Source organism: Atractosteus spatula, chromosome 3, assembly GCF_055471065.1.
Source record: "Atractosteus spatula isolate fAtrSpa1 chromosome 3, fAtrSpa1.hap1, whole genome shotgun sequence".
NCBI lineage: Eukaryota > Metazoa > Chordata > Actinopteri > Semionotiformes > Lepisosteidae > Atractosteus > Atractosteus spatula.
The window spans coordinates 25,939,121-25,959,685 of record NC_142708.1 but is presented as its reverse complement, the minus strand read 5'-3'; the positions used below and the strand labels follow the sequence as shown (position 1 = coordinate 25,959,685).

Below are 20,565 nucleotides of genomic sequence, written 5' to 3'. Positions count from 1 at the left end.
CTATTTTAAAGGAAAACGGATACCTCCCTAGACTGTACGGCCGCTTCACTGTGGGACAGCCGCACTGGTCAGCGGCCTTCCTAAACCCCGCCCTGACCACTTTCACTCCTGTCCTGCTCTTCCCCGCGCACCCCAGCCGGGCGCTCTTCGGCCTCTGCCCAGGGCGAATGTATATTTTGATATTTAGATGAATGGAAAGGGGCACTTTAATGTTCTGTACGGCTAATATTAAAGCCAATACTTTAATATTCTTTTCTGTATGTTTAACAATAGTGGGAACTGGCCTAATTCGGCCCTGCTCCCGTTGTTAGGTGTTAATGTGTTGTTGTTAAGTGTGAATTTGTACCTGTTTCCCTGAGGTCTGGCTTTTTTTCTGGAAAACCATAACTCTGGTCTTGTCCAGATTGACTGTCAGCGCCCAGGTCTGACAGTGCTGCTCCAGCAGTGCCAGGTTCTGCCGCAGCCTCTGTTCTGTGGGCGACAGCAGGACCAGGTCGTCTGCAAAGAGCAGGAACTCGATTTCTGTAATTAATGCAGATCAGTTAATCAAGGAACAAAACAATTATTGCGCCCGGCTCCTCAATGGGCTTTGACGTGCTAATGCATTGTTTCACAGTCCGGGTGTGGCAAGCCTCTAATGTCTCCCGACTTCGAAGAGAGAGGTGAAACAGCCCTACACAGCCCTGTCGCAGTACACGAATGTAATTATATCTTATTAATTTCTGTAGATACGCGATTCTTTTAATACAGTCTTTGCTGTGCTTTTGAGGATCCTTGTGATATTTTGAGCTCTGGTTGAATGATAAGTGTCGCAGTTTAAATAATTTTCGTAGTTAGAAATTATGAAACGCTTTGTTAAAAGCAAGGGAGTTTTTGTCCGTTACAGTAAAAAAAAATGCCTGACAAAGTAGGGCTTGGACAGATTCCAAGTGCATTTTTGGAATTTCCGTTGCATTGTGCATTGTGCTGCTGTAATACAGTTTAAAATAATTAAAAGTCTAAACAGTATCAGCTTTATTTATGGGTTGCAATTTAAAAAAAGTCAAAAACCGCACTCAAAATGCAATTTAGAGCTTTCTGGCAAGAGGAGACACCCAAATTAATAATGTAACATGCCACTGTTTGTGCATGAATAAGGTTATACTGCTATTTCCTTAGATACGCGATTAAATAAAAAATATTTTTTTTTTGAATCCCCGGCGGAACCGGCCATCCATAAGAATCAAGTAATAGGTTTATTCCATGCTGAAAAAAAGAAGAGAGAAAACACATACCATAAGAATCAGCGCTTTTATATAGCGCCTTTAAAGGTGGCTTCTCAAAACGCTTTACAGGATAAAAACAACAATAACAACAACAACAATATTGTATTTCATTGCACTTTGACAGATCGTCCTTAAATCAATTGTTGACTCTTCTCTCTTTGCTACTTGTATGGAGTGACAGCTCCGCTCTGTACCACACAATGATCCCCCCAGAGTCTCTGCCCCGAGTGATTTGTTTTTTTTTGACAGAGGGCAAAAAACTCTCTCTCTCTCGCTTGCCCTCCCCCCTGTGTATTGTCTGTTTAGGGCAAGCGAGAGGGGGGGGGGGGGATGGCGGGCGAGCGAGAGAGAGAGTTGCCCTCTGTCAAAAAACCCCAAATCACACCTTCCTAATACATTTGCGGTCTTTTCAAAGTATGTGCTGTCCCTTGACAAAACAAGGCTCGCCAGATAATGTGAATCAAAACCTGTTTTCTAGCTTTTAAAGTCGTGCGATGTGTAAGCAGGAACACATCATTATATCTTACATATGAAAAATACATTATATAGCTCCCAAACAAACGCAAACGTGTTTTTAATAAAATGCTTTTATTCACTCATAATCTGACAATTTCAGGAAGACTAAGGAAGGACTAAGGAAATTGTCATCTGTTGTTGAGTGTATCTTATTTGCCTGTCCTGGCTGTGCTCTCGCGCTCGCCCTCCCCCCCCCCCCCCAATTCAATTCAATTCAAGGTGCTTTATTAGCATGACAGATGGGTACAATCAGTGTTGGGTATTTACTTTGTAATCTGTGGTCCTTTTAACTGTTTTTACATCTACTGTATTGCTTTGAGATGCCACTTTTAAAGGTGATATATAAAATCAAGGCTTTAACTTGCTTTAACTCCGCAAGTCTGAGTTCTTGTGTCCGTCCTATCCAAACCCGAAAGTATTACAATATGTATCTTTATAGCAGGTGGTGTACAGCTTTTTAGTATAGATTACACTTTTCTAAAATGTATTTAAAAAATAAAAACGATTACAATCTAATCTTTCCACGTTTGATCCCAAGATCCCAAGAAAAATAAATCTAAACGGGGAGAAAGCTATGCTGAAAGTTTATTAAGATACTTAGAAGACAAAGATATCAATTTATGTTGCATTTGTCTGATTGTGAATCAAAAAACACATATATTTAAACACGCGTTTGCGATTTTAATCAAAACGCGATTGAAATCAATATAAATGTGTATATTGTAACGCACAGGTGACTATTCATTGTTATTAAAATGACTTAAATTCGATCATGTTGTGATATTTAGAAATATAAATTTGTTTGGTGCGAGTGAAGTTTTATGTAATCTCTGACCCAGGGAAAAGTTTTATTTTTTCAAAGAAATGTTTGTTAAAAAAAAAAGTCATGGCTCCGGCTGGATTTGAACACCCAACGTGTGATGTGTGAGTCGGGAACCTAACCCACAGTGCCACTGGCAAGGTCACATGAGGAGTGTTGAAAAAGCCCTACAGAAACATTATCAACAGACAATGTACAGCATGTACTATTCCTGTGTTGCGGTACATGAATATAATTATATCGTTATTAATTTCTTTAGATACACGATTCCATATTATATTCCCTTTTAATCAAATTCTAAAAGTATGCTTGTTGACTCCGGTATCACGTTAAAGACTTCGATGCTTAAAATGTTTAGGGAGAAATGGAATACTGGTGTGTATTTTTTATTTAAAGTACCGAGACCAGCCATATACTGTATGTTTATGTTCCAAAATTAATATCGTTTATGGCCTTCACACGCGTTACAGTATGCTCCTATTCATTTTATGCTCAGCTACTAAGATTTCCCTTCAGTGGTAAAATTCCATATAAATATTCAATACTAAAATGGGCACAGTAAAGACATTTAAATCTTTCTACGACCGACCAACGGACCACGAGTGCCCCTGTCGGTCAACCAATCACGTACCGCGGTATTTTGCGTCATCGCGCGTCACGATGCGCGAGGCCGTAGCCAATTACCTCCGGTACGTGTCTGTGGCGCGCACTTTGAATGGCTGCATCTGTAAGTGTAGCTCTTGACACCATCAACCATTAGATACTTATTAACTGTTTAGAAACCTTAGTCCCTCCTCTATAACTGTGTCCTCTACTGAGTCTAATCATACCTAACAAACAGATCATAGTACACTCAGACGCATTTATGACAAGATACATTTGGAGTTCCACAAGGCTCTGTGGTGGGACCTACACTGTTTTCAGTATACAGTACGAAAAAACTCAGTATTAGCAAGTTCTACAATTGCAATTTTTTGCCTATTAGCGTAAAATTATTAGTGACTACTTTATTTACATTCATGGACCAAAATCGCCTATTTGTTGGTTGTGCAGTAGGAGCATAAATGCGGGCACCCACTGTACTTCTTTATCTCACAGATCTACCTCAACTGAACTGCTACTGTCTATGTAGTGAAGACATAACTTGGTTAACAAAGAGTTAACATGTTTATCTAGAAGTGCCTCACGAGTTATGCTTTAGTAACTGAGTTTCCATCAGGAAAGTTACAGATTTACGTTGTGTGTAGATTTGTCATGAGAAATGCCTGTATGTGAGAGTTCTTTCTCAAAATAAAAGAAATATTAAATAACAAAAAAAACTCAGTCCACAGTCTTATACAGAATAAGCTATAATATCAGAACACTGGTTTAATTTGTTTGCAAATTGAATAACAGCATTCATTTTCATTTAAAATACTCCATTTCTGATACAGTCAACAGTTGTAACAAAAATATTACTACAGATTATTACTACCTATTTTCCCCATATGGTATTAAGGTCAGCATAGGGCCATCATCAGGAAACAATTTGACTTTCATAGCATTTGACTATGAAAACCCATGACTCCACAGCCATAAACTACTGTATCTAAATGACTATAGCCTTAGCCACAGTGCCTTCATTGATAATTTAGATGTACTGTTTGACCAAGAACTCTTGCTTTATGAACATGTAAAAACTTGTCTAGGATAACTTTTTTCCATCTTAGAAGTTATTCAAGTATTCTACACAGAACACAATAAAAACAGCTACACACATTTGTTACATACAGATTCAACTCCTGTGGAATGGGTTACCATCTGATATAACAGCATATCCAGACGTCAGCTTGTTCAAACTTTTGAAACGCATCTTTTAACAAAAATCCTTTTAAAATAATTTTAACATCTTTACATTGGCCACAGGACAAACTGTAAAGCACAGTAGGGTCTCTACATTCACAGTGGGTCGGTGTGGAGACCCACTGCGAACAAATTCTCATATAACCAAGTCCACCCCTATACCCTCACAGAATTTAATACTATATAGTATGTATGGTTAAAAGACATTCCTTCCTTAAGTATTAATGCATTCGTTTCAAAGTAATTAAAATAATATTGATCAACAAAACAAGCAACATTCAACACAATCATCCCCCAGAAACTCATAGAAAACTGAGCTTGATGAATCTCAATGCTTCCCTCTGCAACTGGATTCTGGACTTTCTGACCGAGAGACGTCAGACAGTCCGGATTGGAAACAACATCTCTAGTACCACCATACTGAACACCCCCCAGGGGTGTGTACTTGGCCCGCTCCTGTTCACGCTGATGACTCATGACTGCACTGCTAAACACAGTTCAAACTGCATCATCAAGTTTGCTGATGACACGACAGTGGTGGGCCTCATCAGTAACAACGATGAGACACCATACAGAGAGGAGGTGGAGCAATTCGCGGACTGGTGCTTAAACAACAATCTGTCTCTGAATGTAGATAAGACAAAAAAGATAACTGACTTCAGGAGGGCCCTCGCTGATCACTCCCCACTCGACGGATCACCTGTGGAGACAGCTAGAAGTACTACTGTACGTTTCTTGGTGTGCATATCACAGATGACCTCACTTGGACCATCAACACCACCTCCCTAGCTAAAAAAGCACAACAACATCTCCAATTCCTCCGGCAACTGAGAAGGGCAAACTCCCCCCCCCCATACTATCCACATTCTATAGAGGTACCATCAAGAGCATCTTGACAAACTGCATCATTGTTTGGTTTGGGAATTGTAAGGCCTCAGAGCGCAAGTCCCCGCAACGAATTGTCAACACAGCAGGAAATATCATTAGAGCCTCCCTTCCATCCATTCAGGACATATACCACAAACACTGCTCACACAAAGCCTCCAGTATTGTGGACGATCTCTCCCACCCCTCCTGCAACCTCTTTGTCCTCCTATCATCTGGTATAAAAGGTATCACAGTATACGGGCCAGCTCCACCAGAGTCTGTAACAGCTCTGTAACAGCTTTTTTCCCCACACGTTGTCAGGCTCCTCAACAAGCTCCTGGTACCTACTGCACCTACTCCAAATCTGGATTTTTTTTTGCCTAATGTCAGGCATACTGTCTGATGTATTCTTTGCACAATTCTGTAAAGTAAATTGCACTATGCACATTGCACTTTATGTACCCTGTCAGAAATGTCTATGTCTACATTGTCTATAGCAGCGGTGTCCAACCAGTCAATCCGCAAGAATGTTTGGCAAAAAATAAATGGGCTATTTGACTATTTACTTTTTTTGATACCCTAAAAATTCATTCAGATCTGTGCATGTAATGTCATACATTTAACTGCCCTTGTGTGTGTTTAACCTTTGTCGAATGGGTTGTAAAAGTCTCTTCCCTGAGTGCTGGCTGACACTGGGAAAAAAGGCTACAGGAGCTCCGTAAATAAAGAGTGTTGTGTGTGCTACCCAAGAACGTTCTCTTGGTTACTGCCGCAGGAACCTCACATTCACTACAGTGCATAGTGGACAGACTGGCTGTGACAAATTTGCCAAAAGTTTGATTTGATAGTTGCAGTGTTTGAGCGAAAATGATTAAGCAAAGAGACCGAAAACCTACCATTACCACAAGGAATGGGAGCATGATTATTTTTTTGTACTTTTGCATTCAAACCTGCAATGATAGCATCTACGCGAAAAAGGGAAATACAGAACAGCATTTCAAAACTGCACACAAAAAGTATGATGTAGACTTTCCCGCTAAAAGTAAGTTATGGAAAAGAAAAGTGGAAAACTTAAAATCTCAACTAGCAATAGTCGGTTTTCACAAGGCCTACAACAAGAGGAAAGTGAAAATGATCGCATCGTTCCGTGTGATCCATGTCCTGGCTAGACACAAAAAGTCACTCAGAGATCAAGAAGTAATAAAAAACACATTTGCTGAGGCTGCTGACTTGCTGTTTGGAGATGTCAAAAACAAACATTTTTGGCGAAGTTCAGACAGCTGTTGCCCGAAAGCTCTCAAGTCGTCTAAACATGGTGAATAAACCCAGTTAGAGGATGACCAGTGGCTTCTGGATTTAGCATTTCTCACAGACTTGACTGAACTGCTGAATGTCAAATTGCAGGGACAAAATAAAATTGCCAATCGACATGATCAGCAGTGTCAACACGTTAAAAAAAAAACAAGTGTTTTCAAGTAAGCTTCTCAGTGCCAATGCTCACATTAAAGTAGGATATTCTTTTTTCTAAAATGGGGAACATTACTTGTTCACTGTAACATGAGTCACTTGCTTTTGTTTGCTGTCATTTTAGTGATGGGTATCGTTATTGTACTGATGTGCCCACAGTCCGTTTTTCCTATATCAGAGCTTCAAATTCACATTAGTAGATCAAGTTAGACTGGCAAATGAAAAAATAGATCTTGCATTAAAAATGGTTGGGCACCCCTGGTCTATAGCATTGTCTTGTCAGTGCCTTGTCTGTATACGCACCGTAGACCTGGAGAACAATATCTCGCTCCTCTGTATACTTGTATATGGATGGAATGACAAACTTGAAGTTGAACTTGATTTTACCTGCTCTGTACTAGGGCAGGGCGCAATGAAAGGTTCGCTTACTCGCTAGATTCATCTCACGATGCTAGTCTGTTGTGTAGCTAATTTAAAAGTTGGGCTTAACAACCTTTGGCTCTTGGTAGTAACTTTTGACTTGCTTTTTCTTCCATTCAAGGCTTCATTGGCCAGACTGAATCACGAATAAGCGAATATGTGAATGTTAAATTTGCAGATGTTGAGACCCTACTGCATTCTTTCAGATCCACGAAGCACTAAAAGGTGTAGCTCTCCCATGTTTATGCAAACTACTGACAACATACATTCCATTCGTTCCAAACAATGCACTTCAGTCTAAGGACAGTGGTTACCGAGTAGCCCCAAGAACCTTCGAAATAACTATCGACAGCAAAGCCTTTAGTTACAGATCCCTTAAATTGTGGAATGACCTCCCAAAACACATAAAAGAACAGGTAAGAACAAACAAACCCCACACACATAGCACCCCACGTCTGGAACTGAACCAGCACTGCAAGGAAGCAAAACTAACCACTGCACCATAGTGCTACCCATGCTACCTACTCTTAATAGAGGTAATTTGAGCTGCTTTGTCAAAATATTAATTGGAAAAAGAAACCTGAGTGAACAAAGGTAAATCGGGATGAATCACTTCTTAAAAATCACACATACTCTATAACTGCCAACCATTTCTAATTCTGTAACGCTATAGCTTCAAAATTCTGAACTCACACTGTGGTTTCTCTTTCAGGAAAAGATGAGTCAATAAAGACCAGGAGCCCTGCTAGGTAACCAGTCTAGCAATGTCAACAACAAGAGTCAGAGCCCTTGTGATCATACAGCACTGAAAAGATAAAACTCCATGAAGCTCAAACTTTTTTAGATTTAACACAGATATAACAAATACCTCATATGCGGTAAATGCCTACTGTCTAGTAGATAAATGTTTTATATTGAATGGTATAGAAGTAAAGGTTTTTACTCCTCATTTTTTCTGAAACCACATTCTGAAATAAAACCCCAGCACATTTCTGCCTGTGGTTGCATTGTGCTTATTCAAAAATGTAAAAAATGTAACATAGCAAGTCTGAATTAGTGAGCATATAACAACAACAGAGAAAAGAATTACATGGAAACTGGCAAATGTGGTGTTCAAACTGACATTACAAAAAAGTTTTCAAAGTCTATTACCATACTTCATGTATTAGAATTACTAATCTAGAACCATGGGGTTTTAAGATCTCTAAAGAACTAATCAGCAATCTCCACTGCTAACTACTGAAGCAGTCAAATAAAAACATTAAAATGTACAAGATAATAAAGAAGTATCATGGAGCTAAGGCTAATAAATAGCCCAGCAAGCAAAACTAGTTGGTCAGTCAAGCTGAGCTCTGAACTATCCACCTAATTGTAACAAGGACTCCCCAAGAAGCAGTGCAAAATTGCCCATGGACTATACAACTGAGGTGGCGTGAAATAAACATTGATATCCTCAGGTGTCTGCACAGCAGTACCACCAGTAACACTACAGTGAGTACCGGAGCAGAGCAGTTCTTTTTCCACAGACCCTGCTTCTCCTGTACTGCTGATGGGGTCATAACTAATCAAGCATATGAACAAGTAATAACTTCCAGTATTATACATGCAGAAAAAATAACTGGTGATTCCAAGTTGAATACTTAAAAGTATTTGGGTGCTTGTAAAAATTATATCTATATCTTTATTTTTTAGAGGGTATTTAATCATTTCTGAAACTAAAAGCCATTTTTCCCTCAACCTTAATGGAAAACAAGGTAAAAAAAAAAACTTTTCTAAAGTGAAACTGGTAGTTTGACAAAATTCAAACACAGTATACTTTATTTATTGCCTTGATAATCATATTTACAATCTCTACAGCAATCTTTTCCAGCTCCGGTCCTGAAGAAGCATTGTGTCTATAGACGTTTGCTCCAGCTGACTTCTTAATCACATTCTAACTGACTTTTGAGGTATATTGGGAAATTTGTTTGGAAATCGTAGGTGCATTAAAAGGTAGAATTTGGAAATGATAGTTACACTTTGAAGTACTGTAGCAATTAATATCTGTTGTACACACACAACCTTCTCCATATATCCAAAATAAAAAATATATATTAATAAGTGTTCTTATGATTTCCAAAAAAACTCTATGAGGTTCCTTGGTCAGATACTGAATTTCAAGCAAACACTCAACTGGGAAGTCTAAGGAGCTCTCACAGATGGTCAAAGTAAGCACAGATCAGGAGAAGGGTATAAAACTACTGAAGTCTCTGAAGAAAGAAAGTGAATGGCCCTGAGCTGTCCAGTCAAAGTCCTGACTTAAATCCTACTGCAAATTGTGGAAATTTTTTTGTGGGAAAAAAACTGCTTGAAAACTGCAGTACATAAGGCATACCCTAACAAAATTTCATCTTCTTCAGACATTCTGTTGTAGATCTGCTTGCATGTTAAGAATCATTCCTGCTACATGATCGACTTTTGGCTCAGTTTCAGCTGAGAAATGGATAGCCTGACATTCTCCTTCAAAATTTGCAGATATGATATCAATTTCATGGTTCCCATCAATGATTGCAACCCACCCAGATCCTAAGGCTGTAAAGCAGTCCCAAACCATGATTTTCCCACAACCATGCTTGACAGTCAGGATGAGGTTTTTCTGTTGGAAGGGAGTGTTTGGTTTTTGCCACACAAAATATTTTTTATTGTTGCCAAAGATTTCAACTTTTGACTCCGTCTGTTCAGAGAACATTCTTCCAGCCTTGTGATTTGTCTACTGCAGCTGCTCTTTGGCACACATGAGATGGATAGCATTGTTATTTTGAGTGAAAATATTTTCCCCTGTACCATTGAGTCTTTTTCTGATGGATGAGGTATGGAGACTGACCAAAGCAACAGAGGTCTGCAAGATGCTTTGTGACTTCCTGGATTATCTTCAGGGCTGCTCTTGGGGAGATCTTGGCAGGATGACTCGTCAGGGCACAGGGGCACAGTCACTGTGGTCTTGAATATTTTTCATTTGGAGGCTGTCTGAATACTCAAATGTTTATAAAGGGTTTATTAAACTCTCCTGCCTGAGGAGCATGAACTACTCTTTTTCTGAAGCCCCTGGAATTACTTTGGAATTTACTTCAGACCATGGAATTACACATTTCACTAACCTGCATAGTGAATTCAAAAAGTTTACTTCATATGGGACATGGTTGGTCCAAGTCTTTATCTGTTATCTGATTATTCAACCAGTTTCTAATTTTACCCTTAAATGTTAGTTAAGTAAAATAGGGGTTCGTTTATTTCACATCCACTAATTTATATTATTTTTACTTCACATACCACTTCATCTAAAAAATTGAATTTGTAAAAATAACCATTTTTAGTTAATTGAAAAAGACCAGTTTTGATAAAACAAGGGTATCATGAAAATTGTAATTCACAAATTAGGTATTTTTCTCAGCACCATTTAGTCAACTTGTTTAGTCAGAGAAAAATGCAAGTAAGTTGAGGAAAGACTGTTCAAAGTTCAGTATGGTGAAGTTGTATTAAAGAATATCGGTAACATTGTTTGACTCTCAGGACTAACCAAAGAAGTCATAGTCAAAGTCCAATCTAAACAAGAAAACATGGATGAGGTCATCATTTAGCACCAGCATTACAGCTCAGATGGAATGAAAATCAGCAGGCACAGTGCTCCTCTAGAACCAGGACAGAAGCTGGGAACCAGTGCTCTACAGGTCACTATTCATTAATATTCTATACTAATATTAATCAGTTATATATATTATTATACTATTAGTTACTTAATATTGGTAATATACATACTATTATTCACTTAAATTAAAAGGTTTTATTCTACTTATATACCGCATATGGATGACACAAAAAATATTTATAGGAAAAGGGCTAACATTATTGTTAATGCTATTAGCAATCTTTTATATACTGAAGTATTTTAGTAAGAGGCAAGTGTAGTTTCAGTAATAAAAAAATAACCGAAGAAGAGTTGTTTAATTGAGGGTGTTGCATAAGAACCTCACTACAGTACATATAACAAGAAGTAAGAGTTAAGCCTAAATTAAGTCAGGATGCAGAACATACATTGGTAAATTTTGAGTCACCATTTTACACTTAAATTATAAACAGATTTTCCATTAAGAACAAAGGAATGATTTTTCAATTTCTGTTTTCTTGGGCAAGGGCTTTTGATGCTACACACTTATTTCTAGAAATCTATATTTTAAATCCCCAAAACATTATAATAATTTTTAAAGTTATTAGCTTTATACCAGTGACTATAAAAAACTTTGTCACGATAATGGAAAAAAAACAGAAATATAATTCACAGTCACTAATGGGAACGTGTATGCATACCTTCTTGCCTATGTGGTAAACTGTTTAATCTGTTCCTCAAAAGCCCTGTAACAATTTTAAGAGTGTGCTACAATGAGACAAGATGGAGATCTTTGTCTGAACCACATTCTCCAGCATGATGCGGGGAATGAGTTGCTGCCCTCAAAAACCTGACCAGCTGGGAGAAGACTATTATCTAGGTTATATTTAAAAAAAACAAGAAGCAGGGCTTCCAGGTTGGTCTAATCTGTTATCTGAAAACAAGGGATAACTGAGATGTGCAATTTCACAAGACAGAGAATAAACTGACTGACCTTGGGAGATACTGTTGGATACTTGAACCTCTGACTTTTGGCCATGTGAGTTTTTCTGAAGAGTCTATGAGAGGGGCTTAGCCCTTTTGGAAGAGTGTTTTTGAGGTTTTGTTTTGAGGGCAGTAATAAGCCATATATGTGTATAAAGAGGGAACTATAGAGGTCTAGCTATCAGCTCAAAGAGGAGCTTAGGCTTTTGCGTTGTTGTTGTTCTGCTTATCTTTTACACTAAATAAATGAACACTAGTTTTGTACCTAATAGCTGTATTTGTATGTGATTTTAACTAAACCCACCTATTTAAAAAAATCACTGCTTTTGCACACCACCCCTGCCTGAGTCTCACATTTCAGTTACCCTGCAGCAGTTGTCCATTTTAAAAGGTATCAAAGGCTCACATTACATAGTTAAATCAACATGATCAACATGTACCTTTAAGAAAAAAATTAACACTAGAAAGGATTATATCATCTTCATGGGCAAAAATAAGACTCAGGTAACTACTGTTGCTTACCTGTTTATTATTCATATAGCCAAGATGTTGAAGTGAAACTGATTAAGGAATATACATACTTTTTATAACAGCAAATAAATTGATAGAAATAAACCTACCATAAGGTGACAGTTGATCGAAGGTTATGTAATATTTAACTCAAACGCCATAACTCAAAGAGTAATCTACCCTATGTATACATTTGCTACATTTACAGATTCTGCATGACTATGTCGCAAATGGTTTCAGAATGTGTGATGTTTGCTACATATGAAGAGGAATTAAGATACATTCTGCAAAGTGAAAACTACAGAACAAAGAGTGAATGTTATGGGAAAAGCAAGAGTGATCCAATGACTTAGAAAAGGCCAAGATCAAAGTCAGAATTCCAGCAGTATTTTTAATTGAAGGTCTGTCAATTACATCTAGAACAACAATGCTCTAAAATCAAAGGTAGGACTAAATACATAGTCAAAGAAAATTAATCTATAGCAGTTTATTTATAAAATATTACCAGCCAAGGTTAGCAATTTTGCTGGAAAAAATAACTGTACGAAACTTAATCCATTCAGCTGTACATGTACAGTATATTGTATCAACACTTTGAATCTTTATATAAATAAAAATGTCAACTTTTCATCTACAGGATCAACACAAAAGCACAGATCGGAAAAACTATCATATGTCAACATGCAGATTTTGAAATGTAACAACAATGTTCAGGAAATCACAAATATAAAAAACCCAAGTGCACTGTTATATAAAGAAGACTGTGTGAGTAATTTCATTCTGTTTAATGCAATATTGAAAAAAAACTACAGTAAAATGCAACATTTTTAATAGAATATTTAGATTCACACTCTAGGTGGTACTATAGCTAAAAGTCTTGTGGCCTCAAAGGTGAATATTACCTAGCCTACAAAACATCTTTAAATACAGTATCTGCTATCAAATACTCACTCTTTGTTACAGAGAGCAAAGCTGGAAGAAACTGAATGGAAAAAGACTGAACAGAACCTATCATATTTCTAGTGCTATTTTATGTATGGCTACTAAACAATATGCAGTACTACTGCAAATGCTGTTTCAATGCTGAAAATAATTAGCAGTTTTAAACAAACACTGTAGTATAAACAGAATATCAACACAGAGCCACAGGATGTCCTCTCAGGCCTTATTTGAACATGTTTGAAAGCCAGGAAATGAAGAGAGTAAATTCAAATTTCACATCGAAACAAAGTATGAGCAATTGCTTAAATGTGAGGGCTAACTGGCCAAATATAAGATATTTAGATATACTTCCTAAATATAATGTATTTTAAACCAGTCAGTTCTAATTTACGTAAGTAAAACATTTGCAGTTATCATGAATGAATTACAACAGATCCCAGCCCAGGGCTGTATACAGGATAAAATGTACTCTGATCATTCAAACAGAATATGTGTTCATATTCTGTTCAACAGATAATGTATAGTATATCAACTTTAAAAATATTTATCAAGCTTATATTTTATATGTTGAATATATGTCGGTGATATGACGAATTGTAAAGACCAGAAAGTCTATCCTTATGTTTGGAAATGTTAAGATTACAAGTAACACCCTCATATGCAAATCAAATGATTACAAACTCTTGATACAAATTTCACAAACACCTACAGTATCAATATAAAGCTAAATACCTTTAATTAATTAAATTCCTTACACTTATAAAGCACTCTTCTGCATATTCCACTCAAAGCGCTTTACAGGTAATGAGGACTCTCCTCCACCACCACCAATGTGTAGCCCCCACCTGGATGATGCGACGACAGCCTTAGTGCGCCAGAACGCTCACCACACATCAGCTATCAGTGGGTTGGAGAACAGACTGATGAAGCCAATTCATAGATGGGGATTATCAGGAGGCAATGGTTGGTAATGGCCAATGGGAAATTTGGCCAGGATGCCGGAGTAACACCCCAGCTCTTTTCAAGAAACGCTCTGGGATTTTTAATGACCACATTGAGTCAGGACCTCGGTTTTATGTCTCATCTGAAGGACTTCACCTCTTTACAGTATAACGTCCCTGTCACTATTCAGGACCCACACAGAACGCAGGGAGAGCACCCCCTACTGGCTTCTCTAAGTTTTGAGTTGCAGGGTGATATGGCTGCTGGCTTTATTGACTTGTCAGAATCTCCAAATGAATTTATATAATTTAATTTTTTTTAAAAATCTACATTCTGGAGAGCATTTCTCAACAACTCATAAATGTACAGTAAGTGGGTGCCTGTCAATTCAGAGGCAAACAGACTTGCTCTTTCTGAAAGAATCAAGTACTGACTTGAAAATAATGTGAAAAAAGCATGGAAATATTTAACAAAATACTTACCTTTTAAATGTGAAAACTATATTATTATATACTTATGGAAAAAAGAAACACAACATTTTATGGAATGAGAATACTATAGTTATAGCTTAAGTATTTTCACAAAAAGTTGTCAATTTGTTTTAAGCTCTCTGACCAGCAATACAGTTTGTGCAGTGAGGCATTGCAATTTCCAACGACATGAAAGCTTGTTAGGTGCACTTTTACCCAATGATGTCCAGGTGGAACAATGCCTGATCAGGTCACCTTTAAAAAGGCCTTGATTCAAAGCTTAGGTCCCTGCAAGAAGAAGGCCACACTTAGTCAGTTTTCTGTGCATTCCATAATGCCTCAAATGTCACCAGAAGCAAGGGAGAGGACCACTGGCATACTGCAGGCAGGCATGTCATGTCATGTGCCAGCATTGCCAGACACTATGGAGTAAGCCACTCCACTGTGTCCTGCCTGCAGAGAAGGTTTCAGCAGACCAGCAGGACAAATTACCGCCCAAGATCCGGTCGCCCTCGAGTGACCACACCGAAGCAGGACCAACACATCAAACAGATCCATCTGAGAGATTGTTTCAGATCTGCCACCCCTACTGCTGCTGAAACTGCCGGCAGAAACAATGCCCGCATCAGTCACAGGACAGTGAGGCTCCATGTTGCTGGCCTCAGAGCAAGGCGACCTGTCAGAGGCCCTCTGCTCACACCTCCTAGATGTCACACCTGACTGGCTTGGGCCAGACAGAGGCTACGATGGACTCATCAGCAGTGGCATCGGGTCCTCTTTATGGATGAGTCACTCTTCAGGCTGTTCCACACAGACGGGAGGGCCAGGGTGTGGAGGAGGAGGTTTTGCGTTTCTTTTTTCCATCAGTGTGGTAAAAAGTACACCCCTTCTAGATTTGATGGTTTAACATTTAGACATATCTGACTTTCACCTCACTAAGTCCTAACAGATAAAACTAGCCTCATTTGACAAATTACACACAAAAAGGGTATTTTGTCATTATTTTTTTTTAATCAACCAGCATATGACATATATGACATATGACGTGAATATATTTCTGTAATGGATAAACAAGATAAGATATCTGTAAATAGATTCCAAGAAAACAGAAACTAAATGATGTAAATTGTACACTTTGCTTAACACCACTGCAAGAAAAGAAAACCACGAAATGGACATTGTGGTTTTCTAAGAAAATTAGCTTTATTTGTTTCTGCTTCTACCGCTTTCTTATTTAATGTTTAAGCTAGGCATTCTTTTCTGAGTACTGTGTATCTGCTACACATATCTGATTCACTTCCTTTAAAATTTTACTTCCTAATATTAGTGTTGTTGTGGAGGTGGAGGATGTAGGTGTACGTCACTACTGTAGAAAACCATAATGAAAGTTAACATCTAACATTTGTAAAGATTTTTGACATTGAATAAGAATGTAAAAGAAAAATGTGACATCAGGTTTTAATTGAGACAAATTAACTATTTTCTTTTAAATATGTTTTGGTTTAGCATGACCCCAAATGTCTTTTTTATTAATTATTCATGTTTTTGATTGTGCTGCAAAAAGTCCCAATCTAATCATGATACACATGTACAACTGAGAAAAGTGTCCTGACCAGAAAATCTTATTTAAGGATAAATGGCCAGAAGATTTATTTGGGATTAAAGGAAGGCTAAATATGCTGTATCTATTCAGGAAAGAAAATATATCAAGATATGAATCCACTGAAACATGAGAAAATAATCATATTTTAGTCTGCTGCCTAGTCTACAATCATATAATCAGCAATTACATAATTTTCAAATCTCAACTATTGTCTTTGAAAACCCATTACTTAAACTGCTTTTTTTTTAAAAGTTCTTTTAAAAGGTGTGTTCCAGCATGAAGCATTAATATAAAGTCTATAAAAATGCAACTGAGCTAAGATTCAGTTCGAGGACAGTTATAGTAAAATCAAACAAGCTCCTGTCACTATTAGGAATTGGTTTCCTAAAATGGGAAGGAGAAGATTTTATTTCAAAGTCAGTATATTCAGAAACCATTTGTTCCTCTACCAATGACTGCTTCTGAGAATAACACACAGATTCCAGATTAATTTAAAAGCAGTGGATCTCATTTTGCTGTTGTAAAGGTTTTTTTTTAGACACTTCCTTTTTAATCTCTCTTACTGTACAAACCACATTAACAGAGCAGAGTATTCAGAAGTGTATAAATTAATAAAGATACACAATCACTTCAAACTGTTAGTAGAGCCACTTGACAGGCTGCCACTGACCAGACTATAATAGAGGCTCATTTTCTTATCTAATAGAAGGTCAGCTCTGAGGAGGCTTCATGAGAGACTATTACCTTATTCTTATTTTAAAACCAATGTATAAATCAGATCAATTTTTTAAATATAACTTAGCAAACTTACCATACTAATACCCTTTCCTTTGAGTTAAAAAATTCAGGAAGCCTTGCGAAAAGGCAAAGAACTCCAAGAACCTCTTGGATGCAATTCAGTGCTTAACTAGACCTGACGTGTTTGTCGTATATCGGTGTTTGGTAAAGATAATAAGTACAGTACTACATATATTACTTGCAGGTTAGGGAAATTAACAAGAAAAGATAATATGTATTAGTTAGAAATAGCTGATGCCTAATCTAAAATAGTGGGATCCATGAATACAAAGTTTGAGATGGTATAAAGATCATTTAACTGTAGGATTCATGAAAACTATTTGCCCTCCTTGTCTGTTCTTCTCATTTACCTAAATGACCTCGAAATGGATGTTTAACTGTTAAATTCACAGTTATAACACTCACTACGCAGGATTACCAGTGCTACCCAAAAGTGGTATATGCTATAAATTATTTCCGAGTGTATAATTGAGATTTTTTGCAATATACTTTACCTAGTTCATTCATTAAGGCTCTCGCTTTCGAAACAAATGGTCCAACTTCACTGGGATGCATTTTTGCCCTCTCCTTTAAGTCAGCACCTACACAAGAAAGAAAGTAGGATTAGGTGAGAAGAAACTTGAATTCCTATACCTTGCACAGTAAACCAATAGAATATTCTTTCTATACAATGCTTTACTACAGTACATTTATTTAAAAACGCATTATGTACAGTAGATTTTAACAGCTATGCTTTTATGATTAACAAATCCTTATATTTTAAATCCTTAAAATGTCTTAAATGCCACTAGACCTTTACTTTTAACTTTTTATTCATAGTTTTGAAAGGATTTTTCTTCACAAGACCTGTTCCATTCCTACCATAATACTGTTTCAGATTTCTCTCCATCACATTACCCTCGCGTTCTTTGTCTATATACAATTACTGCAATCAGGCAAACCACACCTACCGAGATGGCATTTTTTAACAAACGCACTTTAACAAAGCACTAACAAAATCTATTACATGTACCGGCCTGTGCTATTCATTTCTGCATCCTCTAAAGGCTGGCCTCCTAGCTTTAAAAACCTACCCTCTCCAGCTCATCTAAAACTGCAACCTTGTCTTCTGTTCTCTCTGCCTCACTTCTCCCACATAGCTCCTTGACATAAGACTCTGTTTCTATGTATACTATTTCTGTATCAATGTCAAGATTTATGTTTTCACCTCACTCCCTGTCCATCACTCTGCACCCTCCTATCTTGAGACACTTGTCTATTCTCATGCTCCTTCTTGTCCACTCAGGTCACCCACTACTAGCTGCCTCATGTTAACCCTCATCTATCATCACTATTCTTACATTTATAAAGCACCTCTGTGGTAGAAACAGCTATTTCTACCACAGAAGACAGATGCGGACATCAAATCTGTTCCATCCCTGACCACCTATTGCACTCATCTTTCCAAAACCTCTTTCTAGACTGCACCAGTGATTCCTACGCTGCCTACCCTGATACATTAAAATTACTGCGGTGCTTGGTACTCACTACAGGAACATTTACATGGTGTTCTGTGAAATTTTAAGACAATATTATGACCATCCTTTTTTTGTTTTATTGCAATGTCATGAATAAAGCATAAAGCATTAAGCATCTACTTAATTCTCAAGTACTAATTTCAAGAAATCTATACCTGTTGTACAGATGCAGCCACTCAGAACGCACATCAGTTCTTATTACCATATTTGCAGTATTGGGGCACAGTATGACCAAAGACGATTGCTAGGTAGCACTTGTGGTGCCTTAGATGTTAATAAAACAATTGCTTCATTTAATGTTTCTCTACTGTCTCTATATCCACTTATGTAACTAAAGAAAACTTTTGGTAGCTGAAAATAAAAACAGAAGTATAACGTCTCTGAAAGTAACAGACTACATTAAATTATTAATTTAAAACTATTATACCTAATGTACATACAGCAGCTGGTAGTGGTAGCATAAAATAAAAAAAACATATACAACAGTAGTTCAGGTGGGTAGCTGCGTCAGCATGCGTAGGCTGCAAAAGAACAAGTAATAGGTTTATTCCATGCTGAAAAAAAGAAGAAAGAAAACACAACGTTTCGGCCGTGGAGCCTTCTTCAGGTGTGAGAGAGACAGGGCAGTAGGCAAAGGTAAAGTAGCGGGAGAACAAACCTTTCCACCTCCCTTACTGTGATTATTTTGGAAATGTTTTGACATGCTCATTCTAAATACATAAAGTTTAAGAGCTATAATATTTTAACATTTTCAGTGAATACTTGCTGTTGTTATTGTTGCAAATAAGTCGTAGTACTTTTTTAAATCCACTAAATAGGGAATATTAATCTTATTAATAATTATTAAACAATATTAATCATAGAATCATGTAACTAAACGAAAATTTTCTTAGCTAAAAATAAAAATCACTGAAGTATAATAAGGTCTCTGAACATCATTAACAATATTAATTTAAGAATAACAATGTACAATAATATACATGTATAGTGGCATCTAAAAATAAAAAAATAAGGTAGGTATTATTCCACCTTCTTCATAAACATTTTCTGCACAAATATCTGAACTCAATCACTTGCTGTGGTTATTTTGGGAAGGTGTTCACATGCTCCTTTTACTACATCAGTTATAACAGAAAATCAAACACCAATCGTCATTGCAATTGTGGCTCAGAGGTAGGATTCTGCGGTACCACTCGAGAGGGACCTGGGTTCAATTCCAGCCAAAACCCAAGCAACCTTTTTAATAAACTGCCACTTGGGCACAGTAAAGACTTCCTATTATAATAAAATAAAATGCAAACTTTTTTCACATTTCTGATAATTTTATGTATCACAGTATGTCAAATATTAAAATAATATTAATAATTAAGTAATAATATGAACATACCTCCATACCATCAATGTGGGTTTTTATTTTCACTCTCTGCTCTACATCTTCAATACGGCTTCCCAATAGTCACTGCTGCAGCTTTAGGTAAGTAACTTTAATTCCTGTGAACACCACAGGACGACCTCCTGGACGCACCTACGTCTCCTGGTTACTAATGCACCTTACCTAAAGGCAAGTTATGGAGTGAAGCAAATTCATTCAAATGACTAAAAGTTTTGTTTTAAATACAAAGAATTTAAAGTTACTACATCTAACATGATGTTTTTATTATTTCATATATCGTAGTATGTGAAATATTCACTTTACATTCATGATCTCTTAACCCCATAGTAGTAGTGGGGACCTATCCCATATTACACTGAGGAAGTGAGAGAGTAACGTTAGCCCACTCTCCCCGGACAGAGTAAGAAAGCAATTTGGAGGCATTAATTATTCAGACATTGCAGGCTGCAGTGTCTCAGAGATGAGCGCACTTGCAAGATAATGTAAGGCTATTGTAGCGGCAAGGCTTATTAAATATACAGGAATTAAGTTTGCTGCTCCTTTGCCAGTCTTTCTCTCCCTCATCT

General features: G+C 37.2%; 1 protein-coding gene across 1 annotated transcript in view; it reads right to left on the bottom strand.

Annotated features, from left to right (window-relative positions):
• The window catches only part of auh (AU RNA binding methylglutaconyl-CoA hydratase), a 95,548-nt gene that overhangs the window by 58,442 nt on the left and 16,541 nt on the right, over positions 1 to 20,565 (bottom strand). Inside the window, exon 4 of the mRNA XM_088909925.1 lies at positions 17,584 to 17,670. Within this exon, the coding sequence (XP_088766051.1) occupies positions 17,584 to 17,670 (87 nt within the window). The remainder of the gene's footprint in view (positions 1 to 17,583; positions 17,671 to 20,565) is intronic.